The sequence below is a fragment of the Rhynchophorus ferrugineus genome, unplaced genomic scaffold, assembly GCF_030347505.1.
Source record: "Rhynchophorus ferrugineus isolate W39M unplaced genomic scaffold, kcgeb_rfMv2 rfM1, whole genome shotgun sequence".
Taxonomy (NCBI): Eukaryota; Metazoa; Arthropoda; class Insecta; order Coleoptera; family Curculionidae; genus Rhynchophorus; species Rhynchophorus ferrugineus.
In genome coordinates this window covers 51,942,002-51,969,136 of record NW_027472580.1, presented here as the reverse complement: position 1 = coordinate 51,969,136, position 27,135 = coordinate 51,942,002, and the positions used below count along the sequence as shown (strand labels likewise).

Sequence of the window (27,135 nt, the reverse complement as noted above, 5' to 3'; positions counted from 1 at the left end):
TCCTAACTAAATTATATTACCGAGAGACCTGTAAAAGTTTCTAGAAATTAGCTCTAAGCGGGTGTGGCGTATACGTTTTATTGTACACAAAATTTATTCCGCAACAGACATCATAAAAATAGCATAAATAATAAAATGACATATTTCATGTTAAACTTCTAAAAAGCCATATTTAAAATATTTTTAGTATTTCATTCTTAGTATCATATACAAATATTTCAGACAAAAGTGCTGAAAGGTATTGTGGACGTACCCAGGTACTCTCATGCAACAACAAAGTGCTCCAACTCTTGGGCAACAATGAACTAGGACGCAGATTCAAGAGAAGCAAGCCGTGTGATCTTGTTTAGTCGTGTAGTGAAGGGCAATAATCTTCCTAGATAAATACCTAATTTTAAGTTAGTGTAGAGAAAAATTGTAATTTGTTGTAAGTATCAGCAACGACTATTAACTGGCGATGAAACTTGGATCTACTACAACAACTCCAAGCGCAAAAAAACATTGGTTAGCCCAGGAGAGCCATCCACATCGACACCGTCATTCAAACAAACTGAACGATGTATTGTTGAAATAATGTCCATAAAAACTGTTGACATAGCGTTTTCTGATTAGTAGCTTTTCAGAGCAAAAACGGATGGATGATTGGATCGCTGTCAAACCAATATCATTCTTTTGACATATTACCGCTATGTTGCCAACAAGATGGAAAAAAGTAGTAGAAGAAAAAAAAATATATATATATTATATATATATATATATATATATATATATATATATATATATATATATATTATATATATATATATATATATATATATATATATATATATATATTATATATATTAATATTATATATATATATATATATATATATATATATATATATATATATATATATATATATATATATATATATATATACATACATATATATATATATATATATTATATATATATATATATATATATATATATATATATATATTATATATATATATATATATATATATATATATATATATATATATATATATATTATATATATATATATATATATATATATATACATACATATATATATATATATATATATATTATATATATATATATATATATATATATATATATATATATACATACATATATATATATATATATATATATTATATATATATATATATATATATATATATATATATATATATATATACATACATATATATATATATATATATATATATACATACATATATATACATATATATATAGATATATAGTGCTACTTTTATTTTCAATAAATACAAAAAGTGAAAAATCAGAATACAGGGAGGCATTTAACATAAAAAGATAGATTTATTAGTAGTATTCTGTAGTTAGTAGGTAGGACAACCCTTTTTTAATAAAATATTATGGAAGAGAACATATTGATTTCAAAAATATCGCTCCACTTGTTATAACTAAAGCAGTTGTACCTACTTTTGTATACATTTTCTTACATTTTTACCAATACCTACAGCTGACTTTTAACTATCTGGCAGGAAATAGACCTATAGGAACTGCTTAAGAAATAACTTTAATTTGCCCCCGTAATATTATAAAATTATAAGGTTTTACAAAGTGATGTAATTACAATTAGAATTTAGCATACAGTGCTAGAGATTATCTGGAGAGGGTTACTACATATATCATATATTTTAGCACAAAGATTTTCAATATATTGTAATAAATTAAAAAATAACACAAATATAGAACTAGTTACATAATAGGAAGTGCCCAAAATTAACAAGTTATCAGACATGATTGTTAATATATATATATATATGGCTCAAAAGTTTTTTGTTCAAAATTGGCTTTATTCGTCAACTTTATCTCATTCAAGAACCACACAATCAATCGACCGGCTCTCTAACATTTCAATACCATTTTTATAGAACGGTTTATCTTTTACCTCAAAATAGGCCTGTCACCAGTTGTTGTCCACTAAGATGACAATCATTCTGATTCCAAAGTGAAGTAATGGATCCATGTTTCATCCATTCTCATAATATCGATGCAAAAATTCCGGTTTATTACATTACATTACATAGTTCAAAGCTCATGCAATATAAAACCAACACATTCTTTTGATATCTTTACGACGTTAGCTAACTCACGGACGCCCACTACGTTCTGCATCTTTGGTATCTCTACGGTCACGTTTAAACCAACGTTTTATTGTTGTTTCTGATGAAGCGGAGTATTTATAATACCTTTCTAGTCATTGCTTTGCTTGAACGGTATTTTTTCCCATCAAGGACCAGTGTAGAATTAAAAGGCGAAATTGTGTTTGATCCATTGTTTTGAAAATAACAAAAGTAGTGCCACTGTTAACACAATAATTCACAAACTGATGAGTAGAAGATCATGAAGTTTTAACACCTTTCTTTTGAAGGTTAGTACTAACTGAAAAAGTAGTTAATGCAATACAACTAGCGCCATCGTAGAGTATGGTGTAATAAAATAGAATAATTCTCCATCTACGAACTTAATGAGTGTAATGGATATAGTGGTGAAACTAATTGCAGAAATTTTAATTTTCCACCAGCACAACATAACCATAGAGTAATATAGAGTAAAGTCAATAAGGGTCTCTCGAGAAAAGTTTCGATACGTCCAATATTTAGATATAATCGCCCATTGAAGGAATTTGATTGGTCAGTTTAACCTCTATTATAGGCACCTATAAAGAAAATATTTTACTGTGAAGATATTTGCTTGGTTCTTTGATAAAATTTACCATGCAGGTACGGCACGTGACATCCCTAACGTAAAATCTCATTAACCAATAAAATACAATTTAATTTATGAAAAAAAAATCAAATAAAATTCAATCAATGGCTTTACTGCATTTCATGCTTTATTCATGCTTTTAATATAATAGGATATATTCTGGAGTTCTGTCTGTTTGTTTTATTATATTGATAACAAATTCCTCATCCTTCCCTGTTATAATTAATACTTCTTTAATCCACAAATATGTCATACCATACTAATAGATCCAAACTGTCTTAATTAAGTATCCTTACGCAACAACATATTAATTCGTATATTTAGCCAAAATATATTGCCTTACAAAAATTAACACCTTAAAAAATTGATGCTACTTTAATAAGCATATTTTTAAAATGCAATGAAATTTGATATTATTGATTGACTTTGCGATACAAATCCGGTATATATCATATCATATATTGTTATATTATATTTAACACATATGTAATTTTCAGTTGTTTGCACGTTATCGAATAGATGCATTATAAAATACCTTCTTTTGTATGAAATATAAATCGTGGTAAATTATTAAATGGTCGTTATCGAGAAATTATGTTCAATGTTTAATACACTATATTTTCTAATCAAGATTTGGTAACAACAGTGACCGTTATATTAATATTTTTTAATTTAATATTTCTAAATATTTTTAGTCACAAAATACATTTCCGAACGCTGAAATTATTGATGAGAGTGACAGTGACAGTCACAATGAGAGTGACACTTTGTATTGGAAAACAAAATTGTTGCTTTTACTATTTTCATCGAAATTATTCCACATTGCCTCATCTTATGTACCTTCCCTGGACTTTCACAAATATTTCAAAACCAAAATTAGCCAAATGTGCCCAGTCGTTTTTCAACTTTAGCAAGTCTAACGAACAGCAAGTCATTATATATATATATATATATATATATATATATATATATATATATATATATACATTTACATTATAATAGAACTTGTATGGCATTCATACTGGAGTACGTTTCCAGATGCACTAACCATGAAACGCGGTATCAGTGTTGCATTTATTTATTTATTTATTTATTGATGACCCATCAGTCTCTTTGCTATTTAAGGTGTATCTCCAATTTCACAAAATAGTACAACATTCGAATAAAATAAAATATAAGTGAACAAGTGTACCAAACACAAGAAATAAGATATAAAAACAATTTATTATTATTTATAAAATTTGATAACAATTTATAATATGAAATATAAGCAAACAAAACATTTAAGGTAAAAATAATAAATATACTTATAAACTGATAATAGTATACCACCTTAAGGAAACGGTTACTGTAACTATACATTTGACAATATGCCAGTTACGACCAGAAAGTTCATTAGGCGATTTTTCAGCTGAAATCCACGTTCCGTCGCTTCTCCCAATTTAAATAGAGCTCAGTCAATAGATGAGTAACGGCCAGTGACGATCCACACTCATTGCATGACGGTAGGGGAGAAATTCATGAGAAAAGCTACAATGACCAATTCGAGGAAGTCTAATTATAGACAGTTTGTGTCTGCTAATATTGGAAGCATTAAAGCCCTAGTAGAAATATCTTCACCTTCCATAATTTATTGTTCTCCATCAGGCCCCACCCAAGCTAAAACCAAAGCAGCTAAGGATATCTGCTTCAGAAAAGGTGGGTATCCTATTAGGGTCCCTCCCTTCTCCCCGCCAGATAATCTACCTCTATTTCAGTATGAGAAGGAAGCCACATAAATGTAACAGTTTTGCCGCTGCTTCTCAAATTTGCAGTCAACTCACGGATAAGTAGTCCCAATGGTTGATGGAGTTATACTGAAATAAGGCTTTCCGGGGAACGTATTGAGTCGAAACCGATCACTATAATATTTATTTGTATATTTTGTAAAAACTATAGCGCTTTGTAAAAGTTCAATCGTTAATATACCCAATGAAGAGGAAAACTTGAAGTAGTATTCCGATAACGCTGATGTAAAAGCAGCGCCCACATAACTATTGCTCTTGGATCCAGAAATGTCGAACGCTTCTCGATTTTGCATATCATCCTAGCGCACATTTTAATTTTAATATATGTACCGTCGAAGCAAGAATGTCACTGTTACACAAGAATATTAATAAGTGCCTATTCGTACTGTCAGAAAAATGCTCGATCAATGCACAATCATAAGAAGGTTGCGATTCAGGGTTAACGGCACTCAAAGGCGTATTATAGCTCAGTTCTTAGGCTCAATTTATTAGCCGTAGACTATTGGAAACGGGAATCACCATAGCAGCTTGGAGTCAAGCAGTGCCGTTTCGAAAATCTTTAAAGGCAAACTGCGGGCGAAAGTACATTTGATACTCAAACATAATTTTATTATAATTGCAAGCTGTCCAGGCGGAACAACGATCACGTCCATCCATGTAGGCGTTTGTTTAGGAGGGAGGTGTTACCATATAACTGGAACTGCAGTAGCTACGGACTGCATTGTGATCTAAAGGACCATGTGTTAAGAGTGGTGTAACCATGTATTAAGAGTGTGTGTTTTTATACCTCTTTTATAATAGTCAAAAATTCTCAGTATCGTTTTATATAGCTGTTCAAGAAGTCGCCTCTTTTTTCTTTAAATATTTTTTTAATTAAATTAAAACAAAATTGATTAATTTTGTATTTAAAACCGTTTCCCATTTTTTAACTTGCATTTATAATACAGATACAAAAGAATTAATTTTATTCGTTCATAGTAACTACAACACAAGTAGTTGAAATTAAATACGTTTATTAATGTTTTATTAGTTAAACTATTAAAACTTGTAGAAAATGTGCGAATATAAAAAGTGTATTTAGTATTGTACTAAAAAGCATATAATATGTGTGTAAATAAAATTCACATTTTGTAAATTTTTAGTTTTATTTTAATAATAATCTTGCAAACGTGTATAAGTTACAATACGTCAACCAATTTTGCTGTAACATTTCTGTTAAAGGATGATTTGACATATCAAATATCCTTAAATGTCTAATTATCTTCTAACTATCCGCTTGATTTATTTTACTTTACTCGGTTTCATTGCAATACTTGGAGGTTGTATATGTACACTATCTCCACGTAAATGTTATCTGAAATGTGTAAAACCTCTGTCATACAAAGCTATCAGGCTATAAAATTTTGAATAAACAACTGGATTTAATAAAACATGTATCCGATACTGTAAACCGTCTGAAGTATAATTCGACCGAGATCGGCTTAATTGACACTTCAGCATTATTAAAATTATGAACATCAAATACTATATAAAATGTGAAAGAGTTTACAAAACAAAAAAAGTAAATTTACTTTAAAGTACTGGATTATTATATGGAAAAAAGCCGATTTTTTGAACGGCGGTACTCCGTTCACATTAAAACACTACTGAGGATAAACATCTACTAATCTATCTAAACTATCTATTACAAGATAAACCAAATCCTTATCTCAATGACCACTATTTTTGCACTGCTATTATGCACATGACCGCGTTTCATCGAATACAGAGTCTGTACCCTCGACCAATGCTTTTTTTGGAGAAATAACATTAATTTCAGATAAAATAAATACATCAACAAATCGTGCGGAAATTTTTTTAAAAATAATCACAATGTTCATTTTTATATTTTATGTTGACAGATGTGTAATGTTCAATCAGTAAGATGAAAAAGCTTATATGGAATACAATAAATTTAACTAAGTCTGTCTGCAATTATATACAATTTAAAGAAACTATGTTTTCGTGTGTGGTAAATTCGCCATTTTGCAAAAAAAATAAGCGCAAAAGTGTTTACATCATTCCCAGTATCGATCTAAATATAGAAGTCGACACGCAAATATTAAAACCACTTTAATTAATAAATCCCAAAAGAAAAACTTGTTTTTAATGAAAGTAAATGGTTCAGGCCATTTTCTTGATGAAAGAGAAGCGCTTAATTAGAGTTATTAACATTTTTAGGTATCCGATGTCGAAATTAAAGTTACTTAATTCTATTTACGAGGAATGTTTGTCAACAACAAAAAAGTTTATATATTAAATATTATAAAATTCAGTAACGGATTTATCTTGGTATAAAACAACCAGTTACAACACTAAAATAATTACTTTCAACATAACAAACATATTAGATTTTCTTACATCTTCAGTCAAATTCATCATCATCCACAAATAATTTGTCATATCCTCCGTTATAATTTTCCAATCTAGACCAAATATCTATTTGTGACTAGCCCGTTTCAAAATATTAATTTCTCTTAAATCGAAACTGAGAACTATATTTATCAGCATAATTCATCATATCTTTTCTAAAATGTAGTATTAAAAAATTTAACTATATAAAAATATATTGTGGATACAAAAAGGAACGTTCTACTAAAGAAAAAGTATTATATGTTGTTCTTCAAGTCCAGTCCACCATCAACTGCATACATATCGATACTGTATAAGGAATTTTAGATAATCACTACGAACTTCTCCGCTTGAATGAAGCACGCCGACTATAATGAAAGATTATTCGAATTTATTATAGCCTTGACTGACTAACGTTACATGTACTGTAGAATGCACAAGTCTTAAAGAGAAAAAAATATAATTATCATGCTTATTAACAATCACATTAACATAATTTTGAGCTACCGTGTACCGATTATATTAGTTCTAGGAACGAATTTGTAACGAAAAAAGGTAATCTCAACAAATGAAGAATTGAGACTAATATAGTCGACAATAAGTTTAATAACATATTCTTACGTACTAAAATTTAACATAAAAGCAAATATACACGGACAATGGATACAGTCAATAGATTTTCAGCTTAGGCAAACCAAAGATTGAAAATGTGGTTGAGATTTCTAGTGATGAGCAGCAAAGAAAATGGCAAGGATGTCAAAAATGTGTGTATGACTCGATTTCAATAGCGTCATGCAGGAAATAGGATAGTAAATAAGCTGGCACATTATTAAAATCTTCAATTCCCTTCATTATAGAAATTAAGTACAGAGCTAGCGGTAAATCGGACATAGCTAATCCTTTATTTAACTGATATTAGCAAGAAAACTATAATATCGCTGTAGTGAAAAAGTCGTGCAAATACAAGATAATAAGAGTGCACATTAAATATTGAAGAAATTAATAAGCACTAATGATCCGAAGTAATAAGATCATAGTTGGGCCATATTTCTTTAAGTTGCATTTATATATATATTTTATATATTTTTGAGTGGATCTATTACTTTAACAGTTATGCACGTATTATGGCATAATTCCTTAGAGTTTTTAAATATTATGATAGGATAAATTTCTTTAAAAACAGTTTGATTCACTGGAGGAGCCTGGAGGTTTAGTATTTTATTATCATTATGTAATCTTTTACTATTCCAAATTTCACCCTTCTTGATGTGAACGCAATATTCTCAAGAATTGATAATTTTTTACTTTAAAAAGGCACTTATGACAAAGAGGGTACAATAGGTAATATGTTCCACAATTTTCTACAACTTTCTCCCATCTCCCTTGCTGCATAGCAATGCTATATCGAAAGAACGATGTTGGCTTAGTTGAGATCCGCTTCTTCGGCATTTCAAAACCGCTTGTCGGCCAAACCATGCATTTTTCTGAACAAATGGCAATCAATAAACAATCTTAAGCCACTATGTCTAGTGGGTACACTGGGTGCCGTTACTCATTAGATTTGCAGTAGTGTTAACAACTGTTGTAATGTGTAACCGAGCATCCGAGAATCATCGTCTGAATGGTATTGTCATAACATGTCTGTTACCGTAGCTGATCTTTTTTACAAAAATACATCGATTCGTTCGAACTGCAAAATACTCATTTGGTCCTAGCACTTCGTAATTCAGTACATCATGTTTTAAAGACTTTTGTAAGACTTAGAGCCATAAATATTCTACTTTGGTGACAATGTAAATGGCATTCTCGACTCAACTTTTTGAGCTTGCAGATTCTTGTTTTTCTCTGTGACAATTCGAAATGGGATATTCAGAGAATTTGTTTGGTAGCTATTCTCATTGTCAATTAATTGCATTAAGATATAATGGAGAGCACCACCAGCATAATGTTCTAAAAATGTTTAATGACCTTCGGCTGCAGATTTCTTCAAATCAAACATCAAAAGTCATCAATGCGGCTATATTTTTGGCTAAACTCCAATTAACTATACCAAGGAATGCTTCACGTAACTATGGAACGATTGCCAGTCCGTCAATCTATCATCTTTTTCTTCATCATTAACTTGATTCCGGTTAATTCAATGAATCCAAAAAAGAATAACCTTAGGATCTCCCTGAAATTATACTGATCGCACCAGTTACGAAATTTGAAGGATTTACCATTTTTATATAAGGAAAATACTATTTTTATTTTCATTCAAAATTTATTTCATTTTAAAAATTGACCTTAATAGGAATACGAAGTACCAGAGGAGATCATAAAACCAGAAATTATTAATTAATGTTTCAAAATCATACGTCCTTAATATATTTTTAATAATATGCCAATAGTTGTATTATATTATGAAAATATCGATCTTATCTGAGCCTTTATCGTAACTACTTTTAACTTTTAATTAACTCTCTAACTTTTTAATACCATAGCTGTTGATAAGGAACTAAATTAAAAATGCCATTATGTAGCTCCAAAGTTTCCCTTGCTGGTAAAATCAAATAATAAACTAACAAGTAGATATTTCTAATTAAAAAAAAAGACTAGTAATATTAAATTGTAATAACTGAATGATATTATAAATATATATAATACAACAGATGGGTAACTCATCGCCGATCCACTTATCTTCGTTTATTATTGAAGAGAATTCCGCCATTGACATGATATCAATTGATGCCCAGTTTCTGCTTTCCGTGTTTCATAAAAATAATAACGAGTATCTTGAATCGAAGCTGTATAAAAAAAATTCGAAATGTCTCTGTAAACCTTAGGTATACCTATTTTAGAATTATCAAACTAATTATCAAGAAGAATAAGAATTTAGAATTATCAAAAATTTGTTGCTAAAATAGCCAAATAAATCCAAATGGTCTTTTGCTGATATTGCGTGATCTCCGGGAAGGAGTTCCAAGTCTTTCCCAAATCGCTATTGGCGGTGTGCCAGATTTTATTTCACCAAATTCCATTTTCTCTCTGCATACTGCGCCTCATGTTGTCCTCTGGACCCAGACCTGCAGGAACTCTCCTTACCAAGCCTCTCTTATGCCTGATAAGCTCTTTATGTTCCCTCAAAAGCGTCACACGTCCGGAGACACTCGTCAAAATTTGATAACCCTTCTAATTATAAACCAAGCACAGTCTTGATGGAAAAATGCCACTAAAACCATATATTTATAAAATATAAGCCTCTATAATATACGTGCACTTGTCCTAAGAATATTTATTCGCATTAACTAATACATTAAATTTAATGCCAATTAACCACCTCAAAATGACTGCTAAAGGTACTTAAAGTAGAACATATTTGAAGCATTTTGAACTATTTTTAGTTTAAGTTTATATATAAATATAAATTCTTAGAAGTAGAGTTATTTATGCTATTTTGGGCCAAGACATTGTGAGCAAATAAATGATCTAATCAAATTGTGACCAAGATTTTTAAATCTTACATATATAATCACAAAATATAGAGAATATAGAAGGGAATCTATATAGGTGCCATATAAAACAGTATAAAAGTATAAAAGCACAATTAACAAATTTGACGTAATTGCTTTTAAGAATTAGTGTTGAGCTAAACAAATTTCTGTTTATTTGATAACAAAAAATACCAATACCATGTTCAAATACTGGCTGTGTCAGTGGCATTTCTTAGAATTTTGGTTATATACCTTTGTGTTCTAGGTTATAGTAACTTGAATAGGCATTATTTCCCAAGGTATATCTGCTCTATATCAGAAGAAGCTTAATTACTTAAGTAATAAGATTTAATAGATTCGTAGTTTGCATTTTAGAAATGTTGGCTTTCAAGTCAACGTGAAGGGCCATTGTTCGACAAATATTGACTTAAACAGTAAATCCTTCAAGAAATGATAATGACAGGTTTTACTTTTTAATATATGTCACTTCGTCGAAATTCAAGGGATTTTTCTAGTGCGTTGAGAATTTACGAATTTATACCGAGTAAATCGCATTTGCGGGAAGCCTCTGAAGGTCATCGAATGTTGTGTAAATTTTATGGCAATCATCCTCCATCCATTTTAGTATGTGAATATACTGGTTTCGACGTTAGAAAAATAGTGATTTTAATACCAAAGAGAAAGTCCATTCTGGACAATCAAAAAAAAATAAAGACAAGGATTTGAAGGCATTATTCAAATATATTTATATACAATATATATTTCAATGAATCCATCAATGGGAATACAAGTGATAAGTTTAAGCTGAGCTCTGCGCGAAAAATGGCCGGAATACGAACACCACGATGTGAATCTTCAGCATGACAATGCTTGACCACATATTGCTAAACCGGTTGAAAACATACTTAGAAATATTTAAACCTAATAAATATAAAATAAGCTCTCTTTCTAATTACTACTTATTCCAACATATGGGTCGTAAACTGTCTAAGCAGCGCTTCACTTCAATGAAGTTACCAAAAAATAGATCGATTCGTGTATTGCCTCAAATAACAAATCGTTCTTTCGAAGAGTTTAGATGCAAGCTCATGGAGCGCTATCTATTCGTCAACAGTAAAACAGAACAATAGAAACAATTTTGATATTTCATTTTTTATAAAAAATTATTCAATATTTCTACATTTAATTTAATTTAATTTTAAAAATGTCTGCACAATAGATATAACACGCGGTAAATTAAGAATAGTTTGTATATGGTTTCATCACTATGTAAGAGAAGTAGGTCTACTACGTCTAATTGGAAGCGACTTCATGTTCAGAAATCAAGTATTAACGTCAATTTTAGAATGCAAAAGGGTCCAACTAGATACGAAAAGTCCTACGAAATATATTAAATAGCCGGTTTGGTGGCGCAGTGGTAAAGGCGATGGGACGGTCCTGAATCCTGCTGGGGCATGGTGGTAAATTTATGCTTGTGATTGTTTAAAATTAGTGAATGTTCTAGGCAAGAGTGTAAAATTCAACAAGGAAAATAATCCCAGTCACGCCAGTAACCAGGCTGGGTAAGACCGGATGTCTTCTGGGATGATTTCTAAAGTTGGTCACTCGCCAGTCAGTAGGCTTAATGCTGAGGACCGTGGTTCGGAGCCCACGTTAAACTTTAGGCCCAGTCCAGATAAACCCATAGTTGGTAAAAGGAGACTTTAAAATATATAAAAAATATATATATTAAATAGTTTTATAAGTTAAAAATTTAATATACAAAAATAAAACGCATTCTACACAAACACGATGGCATTAAGAGTAATAATATCGTAAACATATATGGCTATAGTACTTTATATGCTCACAACCAATTTTTTTGCAGAAAGAATGCAGTAAACAAAATTCACAATAAAAGCTCTCTTCTGATATAGAATAATATTTATTTAACACAATCTTTAGTATTTATATACCTGCACCTAAAACTAATCTCGCTAGCAATAGTTATTAGAAAACAAGGACTTTCATTTTCAGAATTCTAAAAACTTGTAGTTGAAGGAATTCAATTCAATAACTTCATCTCTTTTATGTTTTTGTAACGACCGCTTTCAGTATTAATGTTAAACGTAAAAATTTTATAAATTAACGATTTTAACAAAATTTCTAATTATCACTAGGTAATTTTTACAGAAATCATCCTTGATTCGCTTAATGTTTGCTTTAATTTTGTCTTATAAACTTTATAATTTATAAATATATTTTATCTAATTTTACATTTTTAAAGTTTGGGCGAAACAAAATATTCATAACCAATATTTAATGCAAGTTTTTTCCTTCATAATAAGAAACGAAAAAGTCTTAAATTGATAAATTAATGCAAAGGAATTTTATTATAAAAATATATTTTATAATAAAAATGTTGCTTTAAAGGTATTAATATTTTTGATCATAGCAATATATTAACCGAGTAATTTATTTTCATATAAAAGAACAATTATATAATATTTAATAAATCTTTAATAATAATTGAAACAGATGGATTCCACAAATATTTATCTTTTTCGGAAATATACATTGCTTAAATTGTTATTCCCAAAATGTTTGTGCTCCACTTGTGGCAGTTCTACTTATACCGCTTTGGCCTATATACGTGCAGTAATAACTGTCTCCTCTAATATATAATTCTACTAAGCATACAGATAGTATTCAAAACCAGGATTTAACATTTACTATGCCACAATAGAGGAGTAGAAAAGATTAGGTAAAATACTGTTATTTATCATAAACTGATAGAAGTAAATTCAAATTGAAAACTAATGACAAAAATGCATGTTAGACTAGATGTTAGACCTTTTCATTTCCTTTTTAATTTATCATAGACAAATATAGTTCATTTCAGTAAATAATTTATATTTTACACTATTTTGTCATTTTTATTTGTTAGTTTTATAAGCAATTTTTTAGAATTTCAATTAGTAGAAGACATATACTCAAGCAGCACACGAAAATATCTCAGACATTCTCTAACAATAAAGTTCAAAGAAATCCGCTAAAGGTAACAGACAGCTAAAGGTAAGGTCTCATATGAGTGTGGGAAAGTGGCTATAGAACAACCTGGAGGTATGATAAGCACAGGAATAAAAGAACGTTAATGATGTGAGGGATATGGGCACACGTTCCAATTCCAAGCTTTAGCTGAGCACTAGATGGACATTGGCCACAACATTTTTTTGGTTTTTGTTACTCAACAAGGCTATTTTGACCGCAATAAACATCAAAATAATATCAACAAAGAAAATGGCTATAACCCTATCTGGAACTTATATAGAAAAATCAATAAACTTTGAATTTTATTTCAAGTCTTACTATTTTTTGATCAGACTATTATATATAAAATAAATGCAAAGCTTTCAAATTCAATTTAAAAGATGAATTGCTATACGTATACCAATAAGAACTAAAGCATACTTACCAATTTTCTTATTTAATGTCTCACAGTCTCCTTTTCACCAACTAGAGTTTATCTGGTCTAGGCCTACTGAATAATGAGGACTCCGAACCACCCTCGGAATTAACCCTAACAATTGGCCAGTAACCAATTTAGAGATCTACCCAGAAGACATTCAGTCTTATCCAGTCTGGTTACTAGCAATGAACGAGCAATTATGAACATTACAAAAATAAATTGACAACCATGCCCCAGCAGGATTCGAATCCGCAAGTATCGCAATAATAGGAAGACCGTCCGGTCGCCTTGGAGGCTGAACCGAACAAACATGCATCAACTATATTACACTAATGCACCATAAGTAAAGGGACATTACAACTGGTAACCACGGATGTTTTCAGTCACAAGCAATTAAAAAGCTGGTATATTAAAAATGGATACATATAAAGGTTAATGTTTATAGATAAAAACCTGGTGTCTGACAGGTTTGTATCTTACAGGAACTTAAATAATTTTATAGGAATTATAAAAAGCAATAGTCAAAAAACAGATGTAACTTTCGTATAGTCGTCGATGAAACAAGATGAGCTTCCCAAATGATGGACGGAGCTCTTCCTGCAGCTCTACAAACAACCATGATCAATATTGGCATCTCCGCTAGCAATTGACGTTCCAAAAACCTCATTTCTTGATGACGAACCAATGACAAATTGCGAACGGCAATTAAAGAATTAAAGTTACGACAGGAATTATCAAGGCCAATTGAGAAACATTGTTTCCACATATACTATTTTTTTCTCCTATTTTACTACCACATAAAATAGGAGCGAAAAGTAGCATCTACCGCTGAAATAAGCCGAACTGGCCAAAATACAGACCCTTTTTCTTCTCTAAAATGGTGCTTGTGAAAGAAATATTACAATCAAGACAAATATCTGCCTATTTCAAACGCTTATATTGCTAATCTTTGACTGTAGACTGTAGTTCGACTTTCAAAGACGGTACTTAATACAAATTCTACATATTTCTCTAAGATCGTATTAGAAAGATATGATAATCAGTGTACAATTGAGGAACAATTTCAGAGGCGTAGATTACAATAGCTTAGACAGCTCCGACAAGTACATAAACCAAGATCCTAGAAAAAATCTAAATTATATATTTATATATATATATATATATATATATATATATATATATATATATATATACTTAAACATAATATAGATATATAATAGATAAAAAATGTCAAAATACAGTAACTTTATAATTTTTATACTTTAAATAAAACAGCAAGAAAACTTCTTAGTATTTTGTTTTGAACACGCGTACGATATATTTTACTCTTATATTAAAAAACAAAGGTTCATTTTTATTTAAAAAAAAAACAACAAGAAGAAGATTGGTTTAATAATACTCCGCCCTCATTATCATTTCATGTTCTAAATAATCCGTGAAAAATATACGTTTTCTCGGAAAATGGAATTCGCGTTTTTTTCTACAGTTTTCCGTCAATTTTCGGCATGGTAAAAAATTCAATCTGCGTATTTTGTTTCTCGAACACTTTTTCTTTCCCCATTATACATTTACCATTCCAATATTACAAAAGGATTATTAAGTAATAAACATTACATATGTTAGAAGTAGTACTAAATAAGAAAGTATGTATTTTATAATATGCACGCTATAATTAACAATTTTGAATAGTTACAAAGACTTATGCATTGAATTGCATTTTGACTAGACACATAAATCAAAGATTCCCGAATGAAAAACTACTGGTGAAAATCCTCTAAATAGACCAAAGACACATGTTTCGCTCTAATAATCCCGTCCATTATCTTCAAACATATAATTTGAAGGAAATTACAACATGGAACAAAAAAGAATAATCATAAAATTACAACCGAATTCACTGATGGATTGATAATAGATTAATACTGAAAGATTGATGGATAGATTAATTCGAGAGTAATTCATTACTACACATCTAAATCAAAAAATTCCGCGTGAACAGCTATTACTAAAAGTCCTCCAAAGATTCCGAAAATCATTGAACTGAATGTATTACTCTAATAGTCCTGTTCAGTATTTCAAAACCTATAATTTGACGAATATTACAACAGTGAACAAAAAATAAAGATCATAAAAATACCAATAATGTCACTGAAGGATTTATAAGTCTTATAATTAAATTCCACTGACGTATCCTAAATGTCAATAAAAATATGTTAAAGATTTATAAATCGACTGCTGGCTATACTTAAACGAGTCATGATAAACTTTTTATAGTACTATGATAAAGTTGTGGACTTCGCCAATGAAGACGACAATGTCATACTAATTATATTAAGTACTTGCATGTATTTTGATACAATATATATTAATCATACTATTTTCTGTCATTTTCTTCAACATTTTACCATATTTCTTACAACATGTTAACATCGTATAGAAAGAACGATGTTGGGTTGGCAGCGACCCAGTGATCGATCCGTTTTAGCACTTCGATGGGTCTTCGAAGCGGTAATGATAAGATATAATGCAGAACGGTATGCGGTGAAATTCTTCCCATTTCGAGCTACAACCATATGGTTATAATTAATTTTGCCAACCATATTTCTTTCAATTATCTAATTCAACATTTGATATTAGCAGCCCTTAACACACTCGCTTAGTATTCCCATCACAAGCATAGCAAAACTTTAACCTGGACTAACCCATGATTTTGTGCTTCGGGATATTGAGTATATCAACTTCTCATCACTAATAACAATACACCACTAAAAACTTCTTTTGTCCAGCATAACAGAGCATTCTTTGTAACTGGTTTTGTTCAGGCTTCAGTATCTGATTTGTTCAAATCAAACAACAAAAGAAACAATCGTTGATGCAACTTTGAGTGATTCATGAGTACCCTTCATATATATTAAATAACTCAATTACTAAAAGGAACACATCAATCTGCAATTGGCCATTCACCAAACGATATATATTATCAATCACTTTATAGGTGTAATAACTGTTAATAAAGAATAGTCGATTTACATTAACAATTAGCAATGCAATAGCAACATTGATTTGGCTAATTAGTGAAATTTAAAACAAATTATACGATTAAGTAAATCAACTGATCCTTTTTTCATTTCTATTTCTGTACATTAAATCGTTCGTGTTTCGTTTATTAAACCATTTTATACATTAAACCAAAGATTTTTCAGCAAAAATATTTTTTATTCATAAGACTTGAGAAACTATAAGAAGCTTAGGAAGCAATCTATATAAAATGAGAAACGTAAAATTTTACTGGCTATTAGAATGTATTCGGCGTTCAAAGGATTCTTCCACATACTACCCCACTTCCTTTCCTTAGAAAAATTAAATTGGGTTTCATTCGGTGCCATTTATACAAAAATCCACGTCATTTTATGATTCATTAAACACCTATTATATTTACAAAAGTTTTATTTGGTTTTTGTAAACCAATGACCTTTACCGAGTAAAAATTTTTTTTCTGTAGATCTGACTTTACGTTCGAATAAGTCAAAATATATTATTGTAATACGCTTGTAAAAATGGGAAAAATTAACGTAAATAAATTATTTTTGAAGTTATACAAATTTTTACCGAATTGAAAAATATTTTATGCGAACCTTCTCCTTCAAAACCTGTGAATTATACCAGATTCTTTTAAAACTGGCCGTATAAGTCCTAAAAACGATCCACATGAAGGGGGTTCAAACTGTACCAAAACCAGAAATGGTCACAAGAATTCTAAGAGCACCTACTGACTCAAAGAGGTGGTAGAAATTTAGTTAATAAGAACAGTTGACAATATTTTAAAAGAACTCAGATTATTGTTGAAACACTTATTGGATACTAACATTCATAACAAACACTTAAGAGTCTTTGCTAGTCTTGTAAGGAGGTATTGGGCAGGTCTTTCAGAAAACCACTACATTGATGGGAAACATAAATTAGATGATCATTGTAATAAGTGTATTGATATTGACAACATTGATACTGAAAAGAAAGTCTCAAAGTTATTGAAGACGCTAGTACTTATATTTAAACATTTCAAATACGTATGAGGAAACTACTGAAAAGGTGTAATAATGTTATTGATGCATATTTAATGCTTACGTTTTACCACATTCATAATCACTTTTATTTTACCTTCGATAACAAAATTGTGCCACTAAATCAAAAATAATTAAAACGAATATGTTTTTGTGATATATTGATTTATTATTAATCGCATTTGAAAATTATGAGAAAGATTAAATCTAAATATTATAACATCGAACCTAAGCAGTGTATTGTCTAAAATTAACTAAACTCAACTAGATAAAATGAATTCTAGAGTTGTTTAGAAAAAAAATAGACAAGCTTATATTTTTAATCTCAAAAATATTGGGAATTGGAATTATATCTGTTCTTCATTAAATAGTGTTAGATCAGGATTATGTGCAAGTAAGTTGCAATCATAACACATGTACAAGAAGTAACAGCCGGGGCTGAAATCCAGTACATATCACGCCACCAAATTGTAAACAACGAACAAATCAAATACGTATTACGGTAAACATTTCTGTGCTACTTTATTCAAAATGTGCTGTTGAAGCATCCATAATACTTAACCAAATTTACTCCGATTAAGGCATATCAGACAAGTGATGATAATTATTTGATAATAGATATCAAGATAGTTATTTTTGTGAAGAAACACTTTATTTGCTAACTTATTTCTTTTGCCTCATCTGATTTGGGTCCTAATACTGAACTAGTTTTACCTTTGTGCTTGTCTTGTCTATCTAGTGCTTTTTAATACCCTGAATTTATAATTTACATCTTTAATACCTCAAATATAGAGCGATCCGGATATATTCATTATTTAACATTATTTAGACCTTTAATTGTTTACAATAAAAAAATAGAAAACAATGTGTAATTTTTTTCAAAATTAATTAATTAAATTTCTATGGATATGTGTCCCATTTCTTATTAAATAATCAAATTCATTCAACTATTGCAACGCTGTAGGATTACTGTTGTATATAAGTAATAATAATAACAAATTATTTATTTACAGTGAAGTTAGAAAACACCAATCACCGAATTCATGTTTCGTTTAGTTGATTCAGAATTATCAATTTACACGCGACCCACTCAGTTATCAATAACAAAAAAAAACAGCAAAACATACTTTTAAAAGAATAAAATTTTTAAAAACATACAATAAAATCAAGGAAAACTTATTATTTCAATATGTATATTTATGTGACATATGAATATTTCAGAAGAGGACCAATATACCCAATGGTCACTTATGGCAACATGATAATAAAAATAGTGTTAAGACAACAAAAGTTAATTTGAACAGATTGGTTATTAGCTTTAATAAAATTTTCTGACTGTAGGACTATGATTCTATTCTGAAAATTTCTGATAGGCTGGTGAGAGTGGAAGCAACTAAAGATAGATATAAGTTTATACGCATATAAGAGATATAAGTTTTATACGCACAGATATGTGTGTCATTGCTCAGAATATACATGAGAATTTGGTTAAAAGGTGTGAGGAGAGAAAGAAGATTAAATGTTTTGCAGATATAGCCAATACATTAGAGAGAATGCAGCGAAACCAAGGAAAAACACAGTGATATCAAAATGAATTTACAAAAAAAAAACACTATACCGAAGGAAATAAGAAAAGAGTAAAACGTAAATATGATTTCTAATGAAAGTAAAATATATTACTTGGATGTTTAATTGTTAATTAGTCCCTCCAGGGACATAAAAAAATACACCTGGAACTGTAACTCATAGGTGGGATGGAAAAAAATGTAAATATAATAAAACCCAACCGTAACGACCAAACTATTATAACTCTATAATTAGTTGTAGTCTTAAAATATATTTTATAACAATACTTTTTAATATAATAACATATTTTTTTATTTCTAACAGTTTAAATATTTTATTTAGATTAGAATTTTGTTATAGGTCATATGCAAAATGAACTAAAACTCAGAATTGATGTGGCCACGTTTTGACGTCATCAATTCATATGAGGTGAGTTCACTGCTATTTTGAGTAGACCATAAAAGCAATAATGCAATAAAATAAATTAACTCGAGACAACGCCCTTATACCATTGGTGTTTGAAAATAAATACACTAGATTTTAGGAAGTTAACTCAAATAGATTATATGGGCGTTTATTATTAGTGTCATAATATAAAACAAATAAGTTTCACTCAAATTTTAAAAGGCATAGATAGGGCGGATATAAAGCGCATAGCTACATTTATTTTTCCTCTATGATGTATCCATTAAATAAATATCTATATGACTGTTAAACGGCAATATTTTGTAAAATGTTTTCGACCCTTTTGTTGAATTCTCCGTGACCACATATTCTCATATTGAATACATACATCTACGTGAATAATCTAAGCCCCAACCCTAATGAACACACAAAATAAGATTATCAAACGATTTACAAAAATAATGTTTGTATTTCAACAGATATCACAAATACACAAACACAAATTATATTCCAGTAGAAATAATATAATGTAACTGCTTTATGAGATTTCTAAGTTTTTACGTTCTTCATTGTGATATCAATATAAATAGGCCTATTCTCGTTTCGGCAACAAGTTGGTATTTGAAAACACGACCTTTTTTTCACTTTTAAAGATTACTAACCACTCGTTATTTTAAAAGTGTGTATTAAATAAAACATATTCTAATAAACCTGATATAATTAATGCGTATTTAGTTTTATTAAACATAAGTATTTAGGTAAATAGATAAAAAACATTACAATCTCAAATAGTATTACCACAAAGTGAATAGGAAATTTTATTAAATTGTAATAAAATTATATAAGTAAATACTTAAAATAACGCAAGTTTAATAGTCTGTTTTTGAAATTTATAAAGTAATATTAACTTTTAGTATCCAGAAAATCTATATTTAATTTTGCTAAATAATTTTATGATTAGGGACACACAAATGTGTTTTAACCAAACAGAAAAAGCATAAGGAATATATGTATATTTATTAACTTTTTATCTACATTGATAAACCCATGCAACACTGTTAGATATTTTCATCGTCCTTGCATATGTACACAAGCAATATATTTATAAACATCAAGAAGCATCACATAGATCTTACCCTTCTCATGACCCTCAAGGAAAACGAAGAGGTCTTCATATTACTTGAACGTTACGTTTAAAAAATAAAGAATATTCAACGTTTATTGAGGCAAGGGTAAATTAGAATAATAATGTAATGGTTAAAGAAATAAAAGTCGGGCAGGCAGATGGGCAAACGTCCGATCTTGTTTAAAGCCCGACGAATACTGAGCTTGATCTCTCCGAGAGTCGAGTGGTCTGTGCTTTACGTTGGGTGTTAGGCTTTCGCCGTTGTCATGGAAAAGCGAAGCTGCGTTCCCAAATTAGATTCTATTCGAACTTTATATTTCATTAAAGAGTATTATTGATTTGTTAAAAAAAAGTTTTAATATAAGTTGATTTTATTTAAATTTCAAATTTCCCTATCTAATCCATAACTATATGAATTACTTCTAAGACTTATTTCTAACAAATTATTGTGGTCCTGGTCCGGGTGGACCTGGTGGTTCTGGTTCAGGTTCTGGTCCGGGTGGGCCTGGTGGTTCTGGTTCAGGTTCTGGGCCAGGTGGGCCTGGTGGTTCTGGTTCAGGTTCTGGACCGGGTGGACCTGGTGGTTCTGGTTCAGGTTCTGGACCGGGTGGGCCTGGTGGTTCTGGCTCAGGTTCTGGTGGTGGAGGAGCGGGGAACTGTTGTGGCCCAGGGCCAGGTTGTGGGCCTGGTGGTTCTGGTTCAGGTTCTGGTCCGGGTGGGCCTGGTGGTTCTGGTTCAGGTTCTGGGCCAGGTGGGCCTGGTGGTTCTGGTTCAGGTTCTGGGCCGGGTGGACCTGGTGGTTCTGGTTCAGGTTCTGGACCGGGTGGGCCTGGTGGTTCTGGCTCAGGTTCTGGTGGTGGAGGAGCGGGGAACTGTTGTGGCCCTGGGCCAGGTTGTGGGCCTGGTGGTTCTGGTTCAGGTTCTGGTCCGGGTGGGCCTGGTGGTTCTGGTTCAGGTTCTGGGCCAGGTGGGCCTGGTGGTTCTGGTTCAGGTTCGGGACCGGGTGGACCTGGTGGTTCTGGCTCAGGTTCTGGACCGGGTGGGCCTGGTGGTTCTGGCTCAGGTTCTGGTGGTGGAGGAGCAGGGAACTGTTGTGGTCCTGGGCCAGGTTGTGGGCCTGGTGGTTCCGGTTCAGGTTCTGGTCCGGGTGGGCCTGGTGGTTCTGGTTCAGGTTCTGGACCAGGTGGGCCTGGTGGTTCTGGTTCAGGTTCGGGACCGGGTGGACCTGGTGGTTCTGGCTCAGGTTCTGGACCGGGTGGGCCTGGTGGTTCTGGCTCAGGTTCTGGTGGTGGAGGAGCAGGGAACTGCTGTGGTCCTGGGCCAGGTTGTGGGCCTGGTGGTTCTGGTTCAGGTTCTGGTCCGGGTGGGCCTGGGGGTTCTGGTTCTGGTTCTGGGCCAGGTGGGCCTGGTGGTTCTGGTTCAGGCTCTGGGCCAGGTGGGCCTGGGGGTTCTGGTTCAGGTTCTGGACCGGGTGGGCCTGGTGGTTCTGGCTCTGGTTCTGGTGGTGGAGGAGCAGGGAATTGTTGTGGTCCTGGGCCGGGTTGTGGGCCTGGTGGTTCTGGTTCAGGTTCTGGACCAGGTGGGCCTGGTGGTTCTGGTTCAGGTTCTGGGCCAGGTGGGCCTGGTGGTTCCGGTTCAGGTTCTGGACCGGGTGGACCTGGTGGCTCTGGCTCAGGTTCTGGACCGGGTGGGCCTGGTGGTTCTGGCTCAGGTTCTGGTGGTGGAGGAGCAGGGAACTGTTGTGGTCCTGGGCCAGGCTGTGGGCCTGGTGGTTCTGGTTCAGGTTCTGGACCGGGTGGGCCTGGTGGTTCTGGTTCAGGTTCTGGACCAGGTGGGCCTGGTGGTTCCGGTTCAGGTTCTGGACCGGGTGGACCTGGTGGCTCTGGCTCAGGTTCTGGACCGGGTGGGCCTGGTGGTTCTGGCTCAGGTTCTGGTGGTGGAGGAGCAGGGAACTGTTGTGGTCCTGGGCCAGGCTGTGGGCCTGGTGGTTCTGGTTCAGGTTCTGGACCGGGTGGGCCTGGTGGTTCTGGTTCAGGTTCTGGACCGGGTGGGCCTGGTGGTTCTGGTTCAGGTTCTGGGCCCGGTGGACCTGGTGGTTCTGGTTCAGGTTCTGGGCCGGGTGGACCTGGTGGTTCTGGCTCAGGTTCTGGTGGTGGTGGAGCAGGGAATTGTTGTGCTAATTGTCTATGTTGAGCATGTTGAGATGCTCTTCCTCGCAGTGAAAATCCTTGGACAGATGCCTTGTAATATAATTAAATATATTAGTTAACACTACTTTAAATAAGTTTATATTTTAAAAATATTTCAATACAATAAATTTTATAATTTATTATTTATTTTATAATAAACTTATAATATATACTTACCAAGGCAATTGCTGCTAAGAGCAGTAATAACTTAAACCTCATATTGCTTGCGATCATGCGCTAAAGCAAGTGATGCTGTGTTCAATTTAGTAATCTGCTTTTATAGTAAATAGAGGAATTTTATCACAGTATGGAATTCCATTTCAATAATATCCACTTCAGAATTCACGTTTGAAGTATTTCTGATATTATTGTCTGAATTAAAATACCTAAGATGCGGATCTTTAATTCGTACTAATTTTTTAGTATCTCAATTATAATATCACCAGATCGCATACCTCAATTAGAATAAATATTTATAACGAATAGTTTGTTTCTTAGCAATATATTAATGGTTTATAAATCGGGCAAAATTTATTTTATACCGTTATTATACATTCGCGGGAAAAACTATTTTATATAAAGTTGTAAAAATTATTTTCAGTATAATTTGCATCAATTTCAATATACCTATTAAATACTCCAGTTGATGGATCTATCGTTGCTATAGTTTTCCAGAAATCATACAATAGAACATCATCTTCGTCAAAGAAGGAAATTTTTAAAAAAGTGCTCTAAGGTGTAAGTGTATAATCAGAATGTCGAAACAATTTATACTTTAATTATTTAATTTTTGTATTCTTTTTTTTTTTACTGTGTAGGCTGGTGCCTAATTTTTATGCAAAATTATATTTTCATATGCAAAACAAGTTTTTCCCCGAATATTTTAATCTAGCTAATGAAAAATATTATATACTTCGAGTTTACAAGTTTTTTGGATACTTAAAGATAATTTCGTTAAAATTTTTAAAATCAAAGAGAAATTGTGGTTATATTAGTCGGCTGTGGATGGTACTCCACGAACTTGCTTTTATAATTGATTATTGAGCACTATCACTTGGTCTAGAATAAGTTTTAATAAACTTTGAAATACCCACTAAATGCTAGTTTATTTGAAATTTTTCCATCTTTATAATTCATTATTATATTATTATATTAATATATATCTGGCTAAACTTTAATGCATTTGTTCAAGTATTCTATTAATTTATTTGTTTCATATCTGAAGTCAATCCTAAAAACTGTTAGGCCTTCTGTCAATGAAATGTTGAAATGTAAATACAGCAAGAAGTCAAGAGGAGATAAATCTAGCGGGTGTAATGGATAACATTTAATGTTTTAATGAACTGATATCTGCAGTGGGATTACTTCTCGTATCACTCACTATCTTAACGAAATAATTTTATAATCCAGTTTGTTCTGCCGATTTATTACATCCTTCTGACAGAAATATTATAGCAACAATTTCAGCTTATTGTTTAACCAATATATTTAAGTCTAATTTATAGAGATGAAAATATATTAAAATCATTTTAATATTTTTGAAAATCATATTCGTATATGTCCTTGTTAGTACATTTTTTATGGAAACACAAGACTTTAAACAGCATATTATTTATATTCTGTAAATAATATAACCTCTTGTACGGCCTTAAATTCAATAGTCTTCAACGCTTATTTCTCTTAATATACAGGAATTTATTTTGATGTTACATTGTAAATAAATTAGCTTTTTTTTTAGAAGATATAAATGTTTCCTATTGAAATAATTGAATTAGCATCGCGATATCAATTACATAAAATTATATATATCTACAAATTTTTTGCTGTAAGTAATTATATTTTAATTTTTTTATTATTTTTATTTAATTAATACATTGTTACTAGTCGTTTCTGTCTAACCTACAATTCGTCTTTATGCTAACTTAAATCTAGGTATATAACTAGGAGGACCCATCGGCCCTAACTCGTCTCTGGTGAAATAATGTTTATACATGTCACTGCTGAATATTTTAATATATGCACCTCACTACACAAGATCAGATGGTTTGATTCTTTTGAGTCTGTGTCCGGTTCTGGTGGTATCCAAAAGTTGCAGTATTTCAATATTAGTATGAGAATGGAGTCTTTCCTCATGCCGCCTTGCAATTCTCTTGATTTCTTGACTGACTGTGGGTATCTGAAGGTCTCGATGTAGGTAATCAGTCCTATAGTATTTGGGTGCACCCACAATACCTCTCAGGACTTTGTTCTGAAAAATCTATTTTAAATGATATTTGTTAAAAAATTGAAAATAATAGTATTACTTGTACTGGTAATATACTTTTCGAGTAGATATGTGTATTTACATATATCGCACTTTATAGTGTAATACTGAGTTAATTGAATTAATACATGTACATGAATATGAATATATATATAAATATTTCAAGTACTGCAAATGATTTTGCATTTACAATGTTGGATGGATAAAAGCATTTACCATTCCTCTTCATTTTTCAGAAAATTTTCAAATTCTAAACTGTCAACTAATATATTCTTACTGCTTATACTGCTGATATTTTTACTAAGCTTTCCTCTATTTAGGATTATAATACCTTATCATCTAGCTGCTTTTGCAGCCTCCGATATGGACTGTTTTAACGCCAAGTCCGTTATTTAGGCAGGCAAATATATATGACAATAAATATTATTAAAAAGTTATTATTAGTGACAGAATGTTATTCCAATAATGGGCATATAATTGTATATATGGGACTATATGTGCGCCATTGACTGGAGTACTTTAATATTAAACTAGGTCGAAGGATACAGGAATCATTACTCGGCGCTTTCTCGAGAGTAATTCTCCAGTTTCTAACAAATAATCTAACAGTTAATATGGTCGCTATTTCTATATCTCTTCTAATAAGATTTGATTAGAGCTCGTGAATAAAGTGGTGTTATCTAAGAGTAGAGTGGCTTCAATATACATTCTTCTGGGGATATCCGCCATGAAAACCTTAAATAAGGTCGAGACCGACTCGAGGACAAAAGGTATGAATTCCGAACTTAATATTCTCCTGACTGAAGAGACAGGAATTTATCTTTACTTGAAAGGAAGTTCCTGAGAGAAAAGATCTTATCCCGACAAATTTGTTTTTCGTGTCGGTTTTAGACTTCTTGCCACCTGGCAAAAGTATGAAACTTTATTTCACATGTGTCCATTTAAGATCGCGTTGTATATTCTCTATATTTTGTGCCACTAATGCAATAAGCAGCTGACAAACAAAACAAATATGACGGCAACAGGTAGATTCCGTTTCCTAACCATCATTTCCGCATTCTAACATTTGAACTTCTTTGCGCTCTTGTGCAATACGGTTTTATGCAACCAACGGAAAGAAGAAATAGATTTAGAACATTAACTGCGATTTATCAACGCAGATAACCTATTCTAATACTATTCTCACGGTACCCTTGGGTACCGTAAGTATAGTATTAGAATCAAGTGCCCTATATTTTCTAAGAAAAATCAAAATTATTTAGATGACAAACCTACTAAATAATTTTTTGATGATAATAAGATGCATATGCAAATGTATTTGAGAGGGCTACCAAAATATTCACTTTACATAATTGATAGTAACTACAACACAAAGAAAGGTTTAAATTATATACATTTGATGATGGATATGTATATTTTTTAAACCTTTAGAAGATATTTGGGTAAATAAAATGCACACACAGTAATTTCATTTTAATAATAGTATTACAATCTTATAAGCATGTGCATCTACAATACTTCATCAAGTACATTACAAAATCAAGTATTCCTATGCATTCTTAAACTAGATCTCTGCTTAGTTTATTTTAATGTACTTGAGTGCTGTGACAACATTTGGTCCGTACATTGTCTGTCCGTAAGAATTGTTCGAAATTTT

General features: G+C 31.7%; 2 protein-coding genes across 3 annotated transcripts in view; both read right to left on the bottom strand.

The window, feature by feature from the left end:
• LOC143189115 (neo-calmodulin) overlaps positions 1-21,195 on the bottom strand; it is a 278,660-nt gene extending 257,465 nt beyond the window's left edge. The window contains exon 1 of one of the 2 annotated variants that reach the window (XM_076393794.1): positions 21,037-21,195. In XM_076393794.1, the coding sequence (XP_076249909.1) occupies positions 21,037-21,075 (39 nt within the window). In that variant the 5' untranslated portion in view covers positions 21,076-21,195. The remainder of the gene's footprint in view (positions 1-21,036) is intronic. The other variant, XM_076393795.1, reaches the window with a different exon arrangement.
• Positions 21,196-21,379: 184 nt separating this feature from the next.
• On the bottom strand, positions 21,380-23,462 carry LOC143189103 (uncharacterized). Its single transcript, XM_076393766.1, has 2 exons — positions 23,393-23,462; positions 21,380-23,266 (listed from the first exon to the last, which is right to left on the bottom strand). Exons 1-2 carry the CDS (start codon positions 23,447-23,449, stop codon positions 21,470-21,472), a joined length of 1,854 nt encoding a protein of 617 aa, XP_076249881.1. The 5' UTR covers positions 23,450-23,462; the 3' UTR covers positions 21,380-21,469.
• Between the last annotated feature and the right edge of the window lie 3,673 nt (positions 23,463-27,135).

Bases quoted from the DNA above. Each gene is read 5' to 3' on its own strand.
- LOC143189103 (XM_076393766.1), bottom strand. From the start codon at position 23,449: ATGATCGCAAGCAATATGAGGTTTAAGTTATTACTGCTCTTAGCAGCA. The intron at 23,267-23,392 runs GTAAGTATATAT...TTATATTACAAG, and splicing joins TCTTAGCAGCAATTGCCTTG to GCATCTGTCCAAGGATTTTC.